The sequence below is a fragment of the Pygocentrus nattereri genome, chromosome 24, assembly GCF_015220715.1.
Source record: "Pygocentrus nattereri isolate fPygNat1 chromosome 24, fPygNat1.pri, whole genome shotgun sequence".
Classification (NCBI taxonomy): domain Eukaryota; kingdom Metazoa; phylum Chordata; class Actinopteri; order Characiformes; family Serrasalmidae; genus Pygocentrus; species Pygocentrus nattereri.
Window position 1 is genome coordinate 3375475 of NC_051234.1, and position 18399 is coordinate 3393873.

Below are 18399 nucleotides of genomic sequence, written 5' to 3' on the forward strand. Positions count from 1 at the left end.
TTTTCAGATGCCACACTCATTATTTACCTCTGGCGCTGGGCCACTGGCGTCGATATTATGAGTTCAAGCTTCTGAAGACCACCCTGCTAATTTCTCTTCTCATGGCACTTTCCTAAGCTCTAATGACTATCAGGCATGCTCATGGATGCTGCTAATGAGGCGTGCTGGATGTTGGAACCATCTTTTAGAGTCATCCTTCTATTTGGGCTTCCTGGTGCAAATTTTCCTTCACAGACATGACAGTCCTCACAAACCCTTTGGAAACCCCTGACTTCACAGCATCAATAGCCTTTCAGTGAAAGCCAGTGACTCAGTAGCAATGAGTAATTCCAAGAGCTTGTATAACATTTCATTTAACTAATGATAAAACCTTATAATAGCTCACAGCAAAGCTTCTAATGCCTGAATTCTGCTAATGGTGAAATTCACCATAAGCCAACAAAATGACTTCTACAAACACTCGTCTGAGCTTGAGGCTAGCAGGAATAAAAGGCTTAGGCTAACTGTGAGCGAGCACAGACACAAACATGTGCACTGCACGCGGTCCCACCCATGTAAAATGTCCTCATAAATGACATACTTTTGACAAAAAGACATCGACAAGCTATGATGGCTAACATTTCATGTTTGGTATAGCATGTGATGCTAATGTAGAAAGGGAGAAGGCTGCTCGCATTGCTGCAGTCAGACTGCTGAGGCAATACACCTGCCTGGCCAGTCAGTTAGCCAGGTGTTGAGACAGGATATTTCTTGGCCAGTCTGGCGGCTCCAAACAGCCTCTGCCACCGCTAACTCATTACACAGCGTGTGATGCCGAAGCATGGGCCTGCATGCTGTGAGAGCCTAAGCCTGATTATGCAGTGCAAGCTGCTAGCTCAGGATCTTCACGCTTTGCCCAGGCTGCAGGGCTTTGCTTAAACACCACAGAAACTGGAGCTAGACTGAAAATAGAAATGTTTACGTAACGTTCACATGAATATGTAGCACATACGTGAGCTATTTCAAAGGCATAGGCTAGTATCGCCATGGAAACCTGATTGGTTGTGCGTGTCACTACTTTACTCGGTCATCTGCCTGCTGTTTCTTGCCATGAGGTGATATTTGCCCCTAGATATGCTCCAAGCTGACGCAGCAAGCGAAAAGCAAGAAATGTGAACCTTCCAATGTACCAACCGCTAAAGTGATGGCTTACTTAATAATGCCAATGTTGCTAAGAATAGATGAAATTATAAGAATCATTTCAGGCTAATTGGTGGCTTTTGGCGTATATTCTAGGGATGAGTCCAAGTTTCTGAACAGCCATGAAAGTTTAAAATGAAGATGTTGACCTTGAGCCCCTGCCCCTCCGTCTTTACATCGTGCAAGTCTTCCGGGGTCTGTTTGATAACTGTCTCACATTGCCTCTGCCCTCATTCTAGACCAGTTTCTGTGAGGCACAGCTAATCCTCGCCCTGGGGAGTAAAGCTACTGGTTCGGCTTGGGTTTTGCAAGCTTTGTCGCTTTTGTGTTCCTCCTCTGTTGTAGTACGAACAAGTGTTATATTCCATAATGTAGTCAATCTGAGCTCTTAAAGACGCCACCTGATCTAGCCTGATTACAACTCACGTTTCTTTCGCCAAGCAGTGGACAACACTTGCACCTTATAAATCAGAGACTGCTGCTTTGTTGCCTGGACCTGGCAAGAACACTTTAACATGAGCCTGTAACTGTTTTATTTCAGGCTACCTATAAGTAATACAGGATGTTCTAGGGGTGTCAGGGGAACCCCTAATTAACCTCCTTGACCCCCTGAATGTCTTAAAATCAAAATTCTGAGGGGGGCCTAGAAATACACTTATTTTGACATTATGCTGTTGGATAGGGATAAATAGACACTCAAATACAAATTCAGGGAAAAGTTATTGTTCAGCTGCATCAATCACTCGCTGATCTTCTGTCTTTGATATTCTTTACTAACTAGATACGCAGCACTGATCTGCCTCAGGGTAGAGCTCCAGCAGCCTGGTTCACCCAGTCGGTCCTTCATAGCCTAGCAACTGTAACTAATCTGTAACTAGGGCTGCAGTGCTGCAATGAAAACAGAGGTTTGACTCAGTGATGCCAAGCTGGATTCAAACAGGCACAGAGGGCCACACATATTGGAGTCACTGCTAAAATCAATTCCTAGGTTCAGTCACTTGAATGAAAGCAATGCAACTATGTGGAAAAACAACTCTCCTGCCCCAGTAGTGACTGTGTTTCAGGTCAACAGCATCAATAGCTGCAGTGTGATATAATATGCCTGGCTAGTCTGAGCACAATAGCAAGACATACATCTTTATAAGGTCCTGCACGCCATAATTGAAAAATCCAAGCAATTACTGGGAGTGGTAACTGCGGAGAAGAAAGGCTTCTCAGCATGCCTGCCTCTCTGGTCTTGGCTAATATGAGCAACCTGGTTATGTAACAGTAACAGAAGCAGATGGGCCGTCCTTACTGGAAGTATCCCTGCGACTCCTGCTGGATCCCTGTCAGACTGTCCAGTGGGGTCAAGTTATCTCATACAGCTCAGCCTCAACAAAGTCCCCAGTAGCACTTCTAGAAACAGCTGGGCAATAAGGCTGAAAAAACTGGTCCCTCTATATCTTTCTATATCATTTGGTACTGGTAATTATTGATATTTAGGGAAAACGGAGGGGCACCTGCTAAGAGCAGGTGTCCATTTACTGTAAAGCTAAACAACACATGCAGTTCAGCATGAAGAGGGTAATGAAAAACCTATGCATACTTAGTGAAAATGAACTCAAACAGATGTTCATTTTGTTTTTCCCGCACAAAAAAGTTTGTGGAGTGCCTGCTCAGTCTTGTCAGTGTTACTGGCCCTGCACTATCCTGGTTTCAGTCTTATTTGAGTAAATGACAGCAGTTTGTGACAGTAATTGGGATGCAGTCAGAGCTAATTACTATCACCTATGGTGTTCCACAGGGATACGTTCTTGGGCCACTCTTTTTAAATATTTCTATGCTCTTACTCACTGGCATACTCACTTACTATTGGCTGGCTTGGCTGGACAAATGGAACAAATGTCATTTTAGTTTAAGGCCCCTTAAATACACATAATGATCCACACAAAATACACATGATAATCATTTGCTTCATAAAGCATATTTTTTCTTGTGATTAATGGCATAAGCTGTTTATACAGACTCAAGTTTGCTTTATACATAGGTCATTCAATGTTTATAAATGCGTTTTAAGGTGCAGCCATCAAATAATGTGCTATATAATATAGTTACATAAAATTTGTAACAATTTCTTAGAAAACCACAACAGCGAGAGTTGAACATGTTTGGATATGCAGTTGTATGCAAAAGTCATGCATTGTTGATTTGAAGCGAACATAATTTAAAAGGCTACTATCCAGAGGTGTAGCCAAGGGGTGGCCAGAGTGGCCAGTGGCACCCTGGAATAAACTATGCCAACCTTTCTGGCCTTTCGAGACATGGAAAGAGAGACAGTCAGCCTCTTTCAGGCAGCTATCATTAATAATGTACCAATTATGCTTAATGGTGAAAATCAGGGTAGCAACCAATCAGCTATGAGAGTCTGATGACACTAAATTGAATAATTAGCCTATCTTGGTGCAAACAGCAGTGTGTGTGCTGTGCCCCTTTGGCAGTGCTGCTCTGTGAGCTATATTACGTAGTAGGCTGTGTGATGTTAAGGGATATTATGGGATATTAATCAGGTGTAATTGCTTTTTATGGATGAAAATTTGCATGTGGCTTCCCTTATATGTGCTGTCTGGCTAGCGTTCTGATCATTAGACTCGTGCATAAGCTGTAGCGAAGGCGGCCTAAACGAATATCTTTTATGGTCTGTCTACAAGAAATATTTTTCATAAAAATCATGTTGTGCATTGAGGAAAGCGATGCATTTCGTTTACACAATGCTGGCCTGCCTTTCGGTTTATTTTGGCAACAGTTGATGTGATATTTTATTTATGTTGAAATTATGGGCAGATTTAAACGTCAATGTCGTTTTAATAGAGTAATGTTTTTTATTTGTGTATATTCTAATCATAGCAGTGTGCCAACCAAATCAATTCTCTGGGTTTCACCTGCCCCCCTTCTAAAAGTTCTAGCTACACCCCCAGCAGCATCAGGGTAAAATGCCTCCTACATACATCCTACATAGCCCCTCTCATAGATCTTGCATTAATTTGGCATTTACACTTTGCAAAATGCCTGAATTGTCATGTCATTGTAGTATTGCATTTTTTTGTATTTGTGCTACTTATCAAAGTACAACATAAACATTTGGCTGGATGGATGGATGGATGGATGGATGGATGGATGGATGGATGGATGGATGGATGAAGGCCTTTAACAATGAATGTCTTTGACTTAATTATAATAAGCTATGGCAAAAGACAAATGAGAGTAAAACAGCAACACTCAAAATGTTCATTTATTTACTTGATTGTTAAGAAATAATTACTGTGATTGCATAATGGTATTATGTAAATTCATTTAATGGCATTATCGTTGAAATATCAATAGTAGTATGTTGCCAATAATAGATAATAAAGCTATACCAGCCAGCATTTAACTTAACTCTTAAATGCGAATGATTACAAATTAGGTGTAAAAGGAACAAAAGAGTGCAGCTGGTTTTACACGTGTTACCTAACAGCTCCACACACTACAGAACAACTGAGATTCTGGTTTATTCGCTCCAACTTCACTCCCTCAGATCTGAGGACCTGGCCTGGGGTGCACGGAGCTGTCAGTCTGCCAGCTGACCAAGTGCTAGAACAGCAACAGGCTACCAGCTCCACACTGGACAGACGGAATCGGGTCATGTGCTGGTGCACCTGTTAGATCTGGCCTGCTGTTGTGAGTGAATGGCTAGACTTGTCTAGCAAGTAGAAGGCAGACATTTCCAAGTAGCAACTATCCAAAGTTCTTGGCTTTGCTGTTAATCCATGATCGACAAACAAAACTGATTATTTTAGACAGATCCCCTCAAAAATGTCTTATCAGGATCAGGAAAATGATTTCGCTGATGTTTTAGCACTCAGACCTACTTCTCACCAGCTGTCTACAAGCGTTATCTCGCACCGGTGCACTGCAGTGGATGCGTGCCCCCTGGAACAACCTCCCTGCCATTGTCAGAGCTCTGACCCCTACAGAGCTGTGATGTTCCTGACCCTTACGGCCATGTCCAGACAGGACGCAGCTTCAACTTTATTGGTCTGTACTTGCACGCCCCCCTGCTGTTTGTCACTGACCGGCTCATCACAGAACTGACCTCGTTCTTTCAACCTCCCGGCCATCCTCGCCCTGTCAGAGCTCTGGCCTACAGCAACTTCTCGCTGTACAGAGCCACCGAGTCACAACACAGAGTTTCTATTATTACATGGAAGTCTCACTCTGAACAGATAGTTAGATACAAATATTGTGCCAGGGAACAATATGTTCACATATTTCATGTGTTTATGTTTTTATAGCATTAATTACATTGTGCATGCATTTAGAGTTTAGTTCCATGGCAATTATACTATTATACTAATTTCTCTACATTAGAAAGTATGTGGATGAAAGAAAGACCTCATTATTTAACCTTAGGTCAGAATATATGAGTAATCTATGCCTTGCATATATGGTGAATGTTTTCTAACATGCTAATACATGTTTGAGAGACTATCCAGTTAGATAAAACACACAAATATGCAATATCAGGATCTAAAAGGAAATAGTATGTGTTCCAAATAGAGGTGAGTATTTCTTGGTTTTTTACCGTAATCTGAAGAATGGACCAAAAGAAACAACCCAAAATGACTTTGAAAGACGTCTGGTTCCATTGACTTACATTAAAAGTAAAGTATGTTTTTCCCTTCTCCTGTAAAGTTTCCGTTTTGGAGATACATTTAATACGACAACAGCGATATGTTCCATATTTGAAAATAAGGCAGCAAATTTCAAATAAGTTGGCACATACAGCACTGTGTGAAAGTCTTAGGCACCCAAGAGACAAATCAATTTATTTGTGTAGTTTGTGTTTATTTGCTGAGAAAAGTGTTAATATTTGAATAAACAAAATTTATAGAATATTAATAATGATTATGTATATATATATATATATATATATATGTGTGTGTGTGTGTGTGTGTGTGTGTGTGTGTGTGTGCAATAATATTATATAATATTAACATATATATGTGTGTGTGTGTGTGTGTGTGTGTGTGTATAATAAAAACTGTTTTTCTGGACGTTAGTGTGTTTGTTTACCCATCTCCAAGCCTCTCCTCCTCGAGGAAGCCCAGTATTATATGTAGTTGAAAAGCAGCTCCTGGTTTGACCAATCAGTGCTCAGTAAATTGAGCTCATGATGTAATTGATGATATTAACGAGTCTCTGTGGCGGCTGTGAAGGTGTCCAGGAAAAATATGGACCCGAGAAATTCTCGTTACTTTTAATAGTTTTTCTGTTTATTTGAATTATGAATACGACTTTATTCTAATGTATATTGTGATAAACTCACTGCTGAGGTCAACTGTTTAAAAATTGGCTTAGATGCCTAAAACTTTCACACAGCACTGTAATTCATGTATATGTCAATATCTGACAAATATAAGTTGAACACAGGGGAAATCATATGGATTATCAAGACCCTGTTCTGTTGTGAACACTTTTGATTTCTTAGAATGATTTTTTCTTGGGGGCTCTCTCGCTATTAAGTCCCAAATCTCATTATAGCATGTTTCTCATCGTTCCTGTATCATTCGGCTGACAATCAGTTGCGAAAGTAGCAAAAATTGTGGAACTACTTTTTTGACGGAAGAAACTTCCAGTATTAAAAGCAAAATATCAAGCAACATTCAGGACTACTTGTATTTTTGAACTGTACTTTTATTTATCTGCACCTACAGTATGCGCTAGCTTTCTTCCTCACACCGAGGTTCCTCTCATGAATTTTACCCTCGTCTGCACTATTCCTGAAATAGAAACATAGTGGGGTAGCACTTGCATCAAAGTTGACTTTTGTCACTTTAGCTGTAGTCGCGTCACCTGAATAAAACTGTCTACCAAAGGAATAAAAGTGAATGTAACTGAGGGAGTCATGCACTTTCAGATACATCATACAAGCAAGCGAGTACAAGCTGGAAGCTCAGGCCTGCAGAACTTTGTAAAAGCACTGGGGCTGAAATGAACCGTGATCTACGTGACAGCACGTCAGTGTTGCATTAACTATTTCTGATCATTCATTTTCAGGAGATTTATAGAGATTAGATAGAAGGTAATCCAGTTCCATACGAAAGAGCAAGGTCAAAGTCAAATATGTGAAAAATCAAACTATATAAAGAATATCAGACTCCTAACAACCACCTGCAATACCTGGTTGACCACCAAAACTGCTCCTATCAGATAAACTGCTGTTGTCTGGCTATTGTGGTTATTGACCTGGTCTGGTATTAACCCTGCTCATCTCCGCTGGAATAAATCTTCCACTGCTGTTCTCAGAACAATGGACAGGCCACTCCAGAATAAAGACCTCAACATAACTGAATGTTTGGGACTAGTTGGATTATGAGAAGCACAAAGTTCAACCAACTTCAGAGACTGAACTTTAGAAGTGTGGAAAATATCTCTGCCGTTGTCACGATTGGCCCCTCCCAGTCCTCCATGTGCTTTTGTTTACCTCTGGTCTTGTCCATGTGCTTCCTTGTTTTGATTCTTCCCTGTTCTGCCCCCTTGTTTCTAGACTCCGCCCTTGATTGTTTTCACCTGTGTCTTGTCAACCCTCATTGTTCCTGTATTTAAGCCCTGTGTTTTCTCCTGTTAGTTTGCTGGTCTTTGTACTGTTTGATGTTGTATCTTCTGGCCTCTGTGGTATTTCCTGTCCTCTGTTGTTGTGTTTGGCTTGTGTTCCTTTTTGTCATGTCTGTCCCTCGTTCTCTCCGTGTTGGCTCTTTGACCCTGGACTGTTTAGACGCTGACTCTGGATTTGCTCCTAATAAATCTCGCTTCTCTCAGCATATGCGTCCGCCTCATCATCGCTCCCCCGCATTACAGCCGTTTTCTTTGAGAAGCTGAAAGCAAGTCTCCCAGAACAAAAGGAAGATAAGGAGTAAACACACTAAATACAAAACAAATAGAAGATATATTTAGTTGTTGATGCTTCTGTGTAATTTTCTGTTAAATGTGTTTTCCCTGACACTGAAAAATGAAGGATGTGGATGTAATGCCCATTTTGGCTGGAAATTAAATAAACAAAGGGGGGTCTCTGACTTCCCACAGCACTGCAGGTCTGTATAAAGTGTATCCAAAAAGTGGACCATGTGCCAGAAACACTCTGATAAACTGCTTCTGAAAGCCCCCGAAGTGAGTCAAGAGTCAAAGGCGGATCAAAAACGCGATCACAGACAAGCGGCCACACTTTGTTTATTTTTATCAACGATATTCAGAACGGAATTTCTCTGGAAAGGCAGCAACAGCTTCTTCTATATGCGGAGAGAAACAGCAGCTGTGATGTTTGGCCCTCTCCTTGATGTCTCAGGGAGAAGAGAGATAAAAAGCATGGATGGTTTGTGCCGTAGCCTCGGGCAGTGTGTCTGACAGAGCTCCCTATTAAGATGAACTACTACGATTAATGTACAGAGAGGGTTTGGGGGGGGGCAGGAAAAGAAAGAGACAGTTAAATGGAAAGAGATAGGAGTGAGAGACAGATCAGAAGAGGGAGAAAGAGAGAAAGAGGATGACAGAAAGAAAGAGAAAGAAAGAGCATAAAAGGACATCGACAGCAAGCCATGTTTCAAGTAATACAGAAGCATTAAAAGAATAGTTGGGCAGAAATTTTCCTTTTACTCTAAACGCAGTCGATCTGCCCAGATGTCTTTGCTACTTAAAGTTTGTTTCTGTAGTTTTGCATCTAAAGTAGCTAACAAGCAATGGAAAACCATTCGCATGATGCAAACTGCATGCCTAAATCATCACATACTCACCATATAAAAGCGTTAAGTTACTCAAATAAATTCTGTGGACACCCCTCCTAATTACTGAGTTTGGGTATTTCAGCCTCAATTGACAAACACTGGCAGTTTAACACCAGTAAAGATCTTTTACCCTCTATTGCATCACTCACTACAGAGTGCAAACTGCCTGTGGAAGCAATATCAGCAGAAAAACTGAGTGTGTCAGTAGGCTCATGAAATTAACTTCCATGACCGAGCAGCTGCGCACAAGCCTAAGATCACTATGTGCAATGCCAAGCGTCGACTGGAGGGGTGTAATGCACGCTGCCACTGGGGCAGTGGAAATGTGTTCCTTTCTCTATCTGGCAGCCTTTTGGACAGTCGTTTGTTGGATTGCAGGAGAATGATGCCTACAGGAATGCACAGTGCTAACAGTAAAGTTTGGTGGAGGAGGGATAATGATCTGTGTTGTTTTCAGAGTTTGGACCCTTTAGGTGCAGTGAGTGTACATAGAAGTGAACACCTGAATTCACTTATTTGGATGGGTGAGTGAATATTTTTGGAAATATAGTGTATCTGTATGTATGTGATTTGTAAATATGTGATTCATTTTCAGTTACAGTTTCAGGCCCACCAGGAATTTGCAATCTTGTGTTCGCAGGAATTCAGACAAACTTTAAATTCAACCCGTCCTGGCAGTACCTGCCAGATCTCGTAATTTTATCTAATCACTGCATTAATTTTGCACTAATCATGTAAGTGTTTTCAAAATGCAGCTTCTATGCTACATGCCGGGAAGGTACAGTCTCTGCTTTACCCACACATAGACGGAGTGTCTTATATTTAAGCTGAGCTGGCAATAGCTACTGTAATTTTATCAGTTTCATCCTGATTGATCTGCCTGCCTGTAAAAAAGGCTCTTTTGTGAGCAGTTGTCTACTCAAGGAGCTGTGACTGAGCCTTTCACACCAATACAGAGGCTGGACGCTTTTCCACTTTGTCGACTGATGCAAGGCACATTAGCTGCTGGGCTCATATTAGCTTGTATTAACACTACTAAATGCTACATGTACCTTATGAATTTACTTATTTAAGTTTATTTAGAGAACATGTTCAGTTGGCAGGGTGTGCATGTATATGTTTTATCAGCACTTTGTCCTTGTTTCCAGATTTCATTACATTATTTTGATGTAAAATCTGAAAAGATACTCTTTCTGAGACTCTATTTTAACCCTTGTGTGGTGTCCGTGTTTTTTGTTACAGTGGTCTGGTGGACACACTGCAGTATTGTTTTTTTAAATCAGTGTAGGGTCCTCCTTTAGCAGCTGTAGCCAGTCAGCAGCCTAGGAGGATAACAGAGTGAAGGACGCAGCACCTCCACACTTTTACTCCCCGCGGGTTCAGCCTAGCACCTCATGTGTAATATCAGTGTGTGGGGGGTGAACAGAGTGAAGACCCTGAAAATGGGTTATTTTAGTTTTTCACTGAGCTAAGGCAAAGAAATCTGAGGTAGAAGTAACATTGAAGTAACATTGAAAATGGGTCCCACAGACCCCAACACCACATGAGGGTTAATCTTAGGTCTGTTACTTTGCATGGACTTGGTTCTCAGAGATACACTTAATTTCCTATTTGTTGACAAAAACTATCTAGGCTACATTAAAATCCGTTAAATAAATATCAATCATCCCAAATTTCCACACTGCAACATCTTCCCTGTCCCCCTTTTTTAATATTGTTTATTGCAGCAAACTTTGAGAAATGCAACTGCAAAATCAAGCATTTCACTCCGCAACAATCCCAAAAAGAAAGGCCAAAGCCTTGGTAGGTCTGCTAACTGCCCATCATGCATTTCTTGTTGGCTGCATTAGCCTTGTAGCTCCAGCACAAAACTAAAGAAGCCAGTTTCTGACACCACATCTGTTTTGGTTGATGAGCTGCTTTTGGAATAAGGGGGAAAACTGTAAAAGATCCGATGTTTTGCCTAACTGTGCCTTTAAATGGGAAAAGAGCTAAAGAAAAAAAAGAGCAGAGGATTTAGACACGGAGAAAAAAGTGTGAAATAATTAAAGAAATAAGTGAGAAAAAAAAACAAAAGTTAAGAATGTAAGTGAGAAGGGGGAGGAGAGGGGAAAGTAGAAGTGATGAAAGGAGGAGATGAGGAGAAGGACATGGAGAAGGACAGAGAGAGAGAGAGAGGGAGAGAGAGAGAGAGAGAGGGAGAGAAGGATCTGACATCCCTCCCCCACTCTACAGCACCGCTGCACAGCAGGCCTAAAGCACACTGATGACATCACTCTCTCTCTCTCTCCTCATCTGCACCTCACAGCACCAACTCAGAGAAATCATGAGGCGACCAGAGGAGACGGAACGTCTCTTACCTCTCTCAGTTTGACTCTGTACGTGTCTGGCCCAAATACAGGAGAGACGCGTGACAGGAATATAACTAACCCAGCGCGGAGAAAAGAAACAATGTGCAATTAAATGTGTGGGAGTGAACGAAAGAATAAAATGAAAACTAGGATATATTGAAGCTTAACGAAATGCCAGCGCTCACGAGTTCCCAGATACCTTTAACACTTTCCCATATATTTCTACGGTGCTATGTGGGAGCCACTTGTAACGTTACGAAACATAACTTAGAGCAATTAGTGTAGCTGGTGAATTCCACTCATCTGCATTCAGGCTTGCTGCTGAGGAAACCCTGATACTGGCCACTTTATTAGAAACACCTACACTACTCATTGGCCCCTACATTGGTCTTCAATTTCGTGGCCACTTTATTGGAAACACCCCCTTGTACCTCCACTTACTGCCATTGTATTAGAAACACTGTTCTTTTACTCGTTGGCTACTTTATTAGAAACACCTACATTGCTCTTCTACTCGTTGGCCACTTTATTAGAAACACCTACCCTGTTCTTCCACCCATTGGTCACTTTCGAAACAGCTACATTGGTCATTTACTCATTGGCCACTTTGAAACACATACGCTGTGCATCCACTTACTGGCCACTTTATTAGAAACACCTACATTGGTCTTGTATTCACTGGCCAGTTTATTAGAAACACCTACCTTGTACTTCCACTCTGGCCACTTTATTAGAAACACCCATTTTATTTTTCTATTCCCTGGCATTTTTATTAAAAACACTCCCCTTCCACTTCCACTCGTTGGCCATATTATTAGAAACGCCTGACTTCCACCTCCACTCACTGACCGCATTATAAAAAACTTTATTAGACACATGCCTTTTTCTTCCACTCACTGGCCACTTTATTAGAAACGCCTACCTTGCACTTCCACTTTCAGCGGCTCTGTGGTCGGAAACTGAAGGTTAATGACAGGAGAAAGGATGTTTAGCCCAGCAGACGGGCTACAGTCTCTAAATGTACACCTCAGGATGGAGCCACATGCAAGGGATTTCTAATAAAGTGTTATTCTGAAAATTGGATGCCCAATTACGGCTCTGTGCATATATACCCTGATGTTCATTATTTTGTCTACCCCTTGTAGAGTCTTACAAAATATGGAGCAGGTCTTGCTCTTCCAACATCTCTTTTCAACTACCCACTCTGTCTTCTTTGCTTCGAGCGTAGGTGGATGACGGTGTTTGTGATCAACACAGCCACTGTGACAGGCGTGTAATCATTGCTATCCTACACCCTCAGCCGTAATTTAGGGATGTGCCGTCTATCTGCGGTAAGCGAGAATATCTGGCAGGGCTTAGCGTCAGCTTTGATTAGGCCAAAAACCTGCAGAGTGTGCTAAGCTCCTGACGGGGGTGGGACTGGGTTTGGTTTAGGTACAATGATGTAGCATGTAGGCGTTGCCACAGGGGCCAAAGGTCACAGTTAACCAAGCCTGGATGATCCTTTTTAATCAACAATGCATGTTTTGAAGTATTTCTGACACCACAATTATGCAGATCTGTTCCTCGATCTGGTTTATACACCATATGTCCAAAAGTATCCAGACACCTCTTCTATTTTGTGAATTCGGGGTCCTACATTCTTCATGCATTTTATTTTCTCCCCCTGAGGCCTACTTATCACATTTGTGATCCATAATTCATTTCCACACGACCATTTTCTAACCTTTCTTTATCCTTTAGAATTAAACAGGCTGTTTTTGTTTCTGCATCTTAAAGCCTGAGATATGCAAATGACCTCTGTTCTGGCTGGCTGCTCTGCACTGTGTTTATCTTTATAATAACAATCCTTATATTCTTGAAATGACCACAAAAAAGATAGCAAACTGATCCAATAATACAGATTAATGCAGCCGAAATGGCACAAAATTTGTTTGCAGTATGTTCAAAAAACAGTATCTGTAATTTATTCTACACCTCCAATTCCAAAAGTATTGGGACGCTGTGCAAAATGTGAATAAATATGATTGCAATGCAATGATTTTTCAAATTTCATAGACTCATTTTATTCACAACAGAACACAGAACACTTATCAGACGTTATCAGCACTGCACAGTGTGAGAAGAGCGCAGTATAGAAAGTCCAGAATAAAAATGGCTGGGTTGTTGTTTAGTTGGACCGCTCAATGAACAGATATGTTAAAGCGGAATGTAAACATCATTTTGTACAGCTGATTATTTGATCATATCATTTTATGTTGTTTTTATTCATTCTGTTTGTATGTGATCTACTGAGCACCATGACTGTTATTATGCGGTAATTTCACCAGCGCTATCATGTCAGGCTTATTTGCTGATGATGGGCAAGTTTGGGTCAGTTGGAGACATAACTTTGTAGCATGTGGGTCAGTTTTGGACTCAAAACCTAAAGATGCATGTCTAGTGAGTTGCAGTCTGTATGTCGGGTTGGGCTATTCTCTGGCTGTATTTGAGTTTGGACCAAAATTTCAGGATCGATTAAAGCTTTACACAATGCCTGACAGTAACTACAGGCAGGAGGGGTATGAAGCCCCCAGCACAGTTTTCTGGAGAAGTGGAGTTACGTCCTCTGGGATAATGGAGCTCCATCCAATACCTTTAGAATGAGTTGGAGAGGTGTTTGTGATGGAGACCTAATCATACTCTGAGAATATGAGAATATCTGCTAAACGAATTAATGCAAATGGGAACGTATGAGTGGGCTGATTAGGTGGGCTGTACTCACCGTGGCTGTTGCAGCGTGAGGTCTCCACTAGCCTGTTGTCCTGGTCATAGCATGCCATGGCTTGGTATCGGTAGCCCTGGCCGCACTCCCGACCATCTCCCTGCACCCGCATGGCCAGAGCACTCTCCAGTCGGCCGTCAGGCAGGATGCAGTCGGACCAGTTGCCCACGGGCTGGGCGTTGTACTTGTTGCAGGGGCAGTACTGCGTCTCACTCAGCGGATACATCTGACTGTTCTTACACTTATCCCTCTTCTTGCTCTTTCCTGGGAATTCATTAAAAGAAATAGTTTGGTGAAAAATTCCATTAAGACACGTTTTCCCTTTCCCAAATACAGTCAATTAAGGTTGGGCGGTGCACCAGTAAGACGAGATACCGCAGTATTTTAAAATGAAGCTGGTATTTAAAAAAATGATGATAGTATTTCAAAATGATGACCAATCAGATTTCTGTTCCATGCCTGAATGGACAAATACACACACTTTTATTGTAGAGGGGCCACTGACTGGTGGTGTGGGAGCTCAACGATAGACGGGCATGATAACAGCTCTGCAAAGCCTAAGAGCTAAAAACACCACAGAACATGTTCAGCGTTCACTCTAAGACCTCTCAGATATCCTCCAAACGGGTGTCATTGTAGCAAGCTAAATCAAGGCCGTGCTGTGGTGTGTGGCATGTTTGGCCTGCTAACCAAGCAACCGTTAGCTTAGCCAAAAGGCAAGGTGAGAAATAGGGGGAGTCCAGGAGCCCCTAATCAATCTGTTGGACCCCTGAGAATGTATAAAATAAATAAATAAATAAATTACTATGATGTTAAGCTTTTTGTTAGGCTAAAACAGATGCTCAAATACAAAATCAGAGCAAGGTCATTATTTGGCTGCTTCACCCACAATCAGCGAGCCTCTGTCTTTGGTAATCTTAACTAAATAGAGTTGCAGCACTGGTCTGCCTCAGGATGGCGCTGTAGTAGACAGGATGGTCCTCAATAGCCTAGCAATTAAAAACTTTACAATATGCCATATTTGTCGTCTGAAAACTCCCAAGACTTTGGTGAAAAGAGTGAACTGTTACTCTTTTCTTGAATCAAAGACAAACGGGGAGACGTTAAGATGTAAGATCTCAGATAATGTGAGGAAAGACTGCATTACCAAACTAGAAGAGCATGTCCAAAAGAAGAAATGTTAAACTAGACATTCTGCTGCCATTGAAGCTTTCATTAGCACCGCTGTGGTGAGTGGGTCAGCAGGCAGTTAACACTGGCTGTGTTTACATGCAAAGACTTTTGCCAATCCGATTTCATACAATCGGATTACTGATTCAAACTGAGGTGTTTACATGTTAAATCTATTCAACAGTCTGATGGAAAATCTTCATTTACATGCTCACTGCAAGTAATCCGAAGCAGAATGACGCGCATGCGTGGAGTAGCATGCAGAGTAAACGTTACCATGACAGCGAACATCACATGAGGTCCAGTCAGAGTGAGATGAGAAGCAGTGAGCAGTGATTGTGTTTTTAACTGCTTTAAAATGACGCCAGACTCAGAAAAACATCCCTCACATGTCCTTATTAAAGAAGGCCGAGAGGAAGACGTCGTGCTCTGAGACACATAAGCTGGACGTCCGTCCCACCGCCGTCTTTTAAAGATCAGAGCATGAACTTCGTCTCCTCTGCAGACCAGTTTCTGCTCCAACATGTTGAACGGTATAAACCTTTTGCTGCGACACACATGCAGAACGGACTTACACGTTCCGATTAGAATGTAATTGGATTCAGGCCTTCAGGCTATTATTATTCTATTTAATGGATTATTTAGAGGTTTACCCTCCCGGTTCAATCAGATAGAAATTGTATTCCGAATGGCTTCAATCGGACTAGACTATTCCGATTGAGGTGTTTACATGGGCATATTCTATTCCGATCAAGCTATTAGTCGGATTACTAACGGATTATTAGGCTGCACGTAAACGTGGCTACTGGATTAGACAGCCAACATGGGATCCCCTGACAACCAGGGGGTGTTTCGAACGCTACCGAAACGCTACGTTACTCCAACACCAGTCATTCCACTCATGCTCTTTCAGACATCAGTTCTTGCTCATTCGTCCATGTAAATCACAGAATGTGTCAGAAGCACTTCAGTTTAGGATTACTGAACATCTCAACACGGTTGAAGGCAATTGTGTGAGTGATAATTTGGGCATGCGGTTAGCACAATGCTACACTGACACTCTGGACAACAAGCAGAAGCTATCTGCATGTTAACTTGTGAAATATTAGCCTCCAACGCAAAACTAACAAAGAAAACTTGAGACACTAAACTCGTCTTGGCTGATGGGCTACATTTGGTTTACGTGGACATTCGATTTTCTGCTGAACAACTCCTTTAAGCCATGCTGGATTACTTGGGGGACAGAAGGGTCATTCCTGAGCTGCCCTGGCCCTGTCTGGACCTAGACTGCTGCAGGGTTTTAGCTTTGTGGACCACTTGATCAAGACATGGCTAATGCTAAGGCAGTGAGTTGATTTCCCTTAACTAATGAATTACAATCAGGTGATGGGTTCATGAAAGCGTGTTAAGAAATGGAGCTACTGCTGCATCAGAAGCTAAAGCGGGTAGCTTAACTAGCTAATCTGACTGAATCTGGGCCCAGAATAATGATAATAATTAAATGTTACTGGTCAAGTAAGATATCAGCTATTAGCTGGGAATAAGTTTTTCTGTAGCTTACATTGGGACATTGCACAGTTTACACCCTGCATTAACAGGTCTGAGGCCCCGTCCACACGTATTGTTTTTAAAAGCACATCTTCTTCTCTGCGTTCTGGTCGTCTCTCGCCCAGAGACACTGTTCAGGCTTTTAGCCATGAATATTTTATATTTGGAATGGCCTGAGAGTTGAGCAGAACGCTAGTTTATTGTTGGTAATTAAACGTAGGCACTGTGGGCAGCGTCCTGTGACCACTGATGAAGGACTAGAGGATGACCAACACAAACTGTGCAGCAGCAGATGAGCTGTCGTCTCTGACTTTACATCCACAAGGTGGACCGACAAGGTAGGAGTGTCTATAAAAGTGGACAGTGAGTGGACACAGTGTTTGAAAACTCCAGCAGCACTGCTGCATCTGATCCACTCGTACCAGCACTCTCAAAAATGCTGTTGGTGTGAATGAGGATTTTTTTTGAAAACAGCAAAAAACATTTTTTAGTTTTCTAAAAATATCTAAGTATATGTGGGCAAGTCCTGAGTCTGCATTTCTGATTCATCTGCTTGTTTTAATAGCGAAAAAATATAGAAGGCTAAATATAAAACTATATATATATATAAATTTTTCTTCAGAATCTGCACCTTCAGCTTGTTTTCACGTGTGACGGGTGAGAAATCATATGAAAGTCCAGCAGGCTTTTGTTATCACTGGTAAAAACAGGCTAACTAACACTGGTCCACATCATCAAGTATGCAGGGGGGACATGTTGGCTGTAAATGTATCTTCCTGAAAAGTGAGTAGGCTGTGGGTAGATGCTACTTACCCACTAGAGCCCTCCTTCGAGTGCGGACCCCCACGCAGTCGGCCGTGCAGGGTGAGAATTTGGACCAGTTGGTGAGCTGGCAGTCGTCTCGGCACGGCAACTGGCACGGCTGGTTTATAGCAGGCATGGAGCTGGCAAACTTCAGACACTGGCCTATGTCTGTTACTGACCCGTCCAGCTGCCGACATGAGACCGCTGCAGGATCACACACACAGACACACACACACACTGCAGTGAGTCTGCTAAATTAAGAGATGGCACAGTGCGAGAGAGACGGGTGAAAGTAGATGGAGTGGACGCTCATTAAGCCTTTAAGTTTACACTGAAAAACCTTTAATAAATGACTGTATCTCCTCTCTTCATAACGTCTGCTTTTCTCTGAAAGGACCCTTTAAATGATCATGACTTGACTCACACTCGAGACGTTTCAGCCTAAGAAAAAATGTTAACTGAAACGGACTAAACTAGGAGCGACAACCTTAATGTGGTAAATGAATAAAACCTTCACTTCACAATGTTTTCCGCCGCCATTGCCACAGTGCTGTCCTCCTACAGCTCTTAGTGGCACCAGCTCTGATAGGAATTCTAATAAAAGGCCTTTCATTATAGAAAAACATTGAGGCTGATGGACAGAACTGAAAGCAGAGCAGTGTTTAAATTAAAGAGGTAAAACCACTAGAAACGGTTGGTTAGCATTTACTTTGAATAGCAAGTAGGCTAGCTAGCATGACAAAGTTGTGGGCTAATTTAGCAGAAGTTAAATTACTGACCGTTT

The 18399-nt window shown here is 41.9% G+C and overlaps 1 protein-coding gene across 3 annotated transcripts in view; it reads right to left on the reverse strand.

Moving 5' to 3' along the window:
* Nucleotides 1–18399, reverse strand: part of LOC108433870 (thrombospondin type-1 domain-containing protein 7A) — a 238224-nt gene that overhangs the window by 49681 nt on the left and 170144 nt on the right. For all 3 annotated transcript variants that reach the window (XM_037534172.1, XM_017708707.2, XM_037534171.1), the window contains 2 exons: nucleotides 17625–17819; nucleotides 14094–14357 (listed from right to left, as the gene is read on the reverse strand). In XM_037534172.1, the coding sequence (XP_037390069.1) occupies nucleotides 14094–14357; nucleotides 17625–17819 (459 nt within the window). The remainder of the gene's footprint in view (nucleotides 1–14093; nucleotides 14358–17624; nucleotides 17820–18399) is intronic.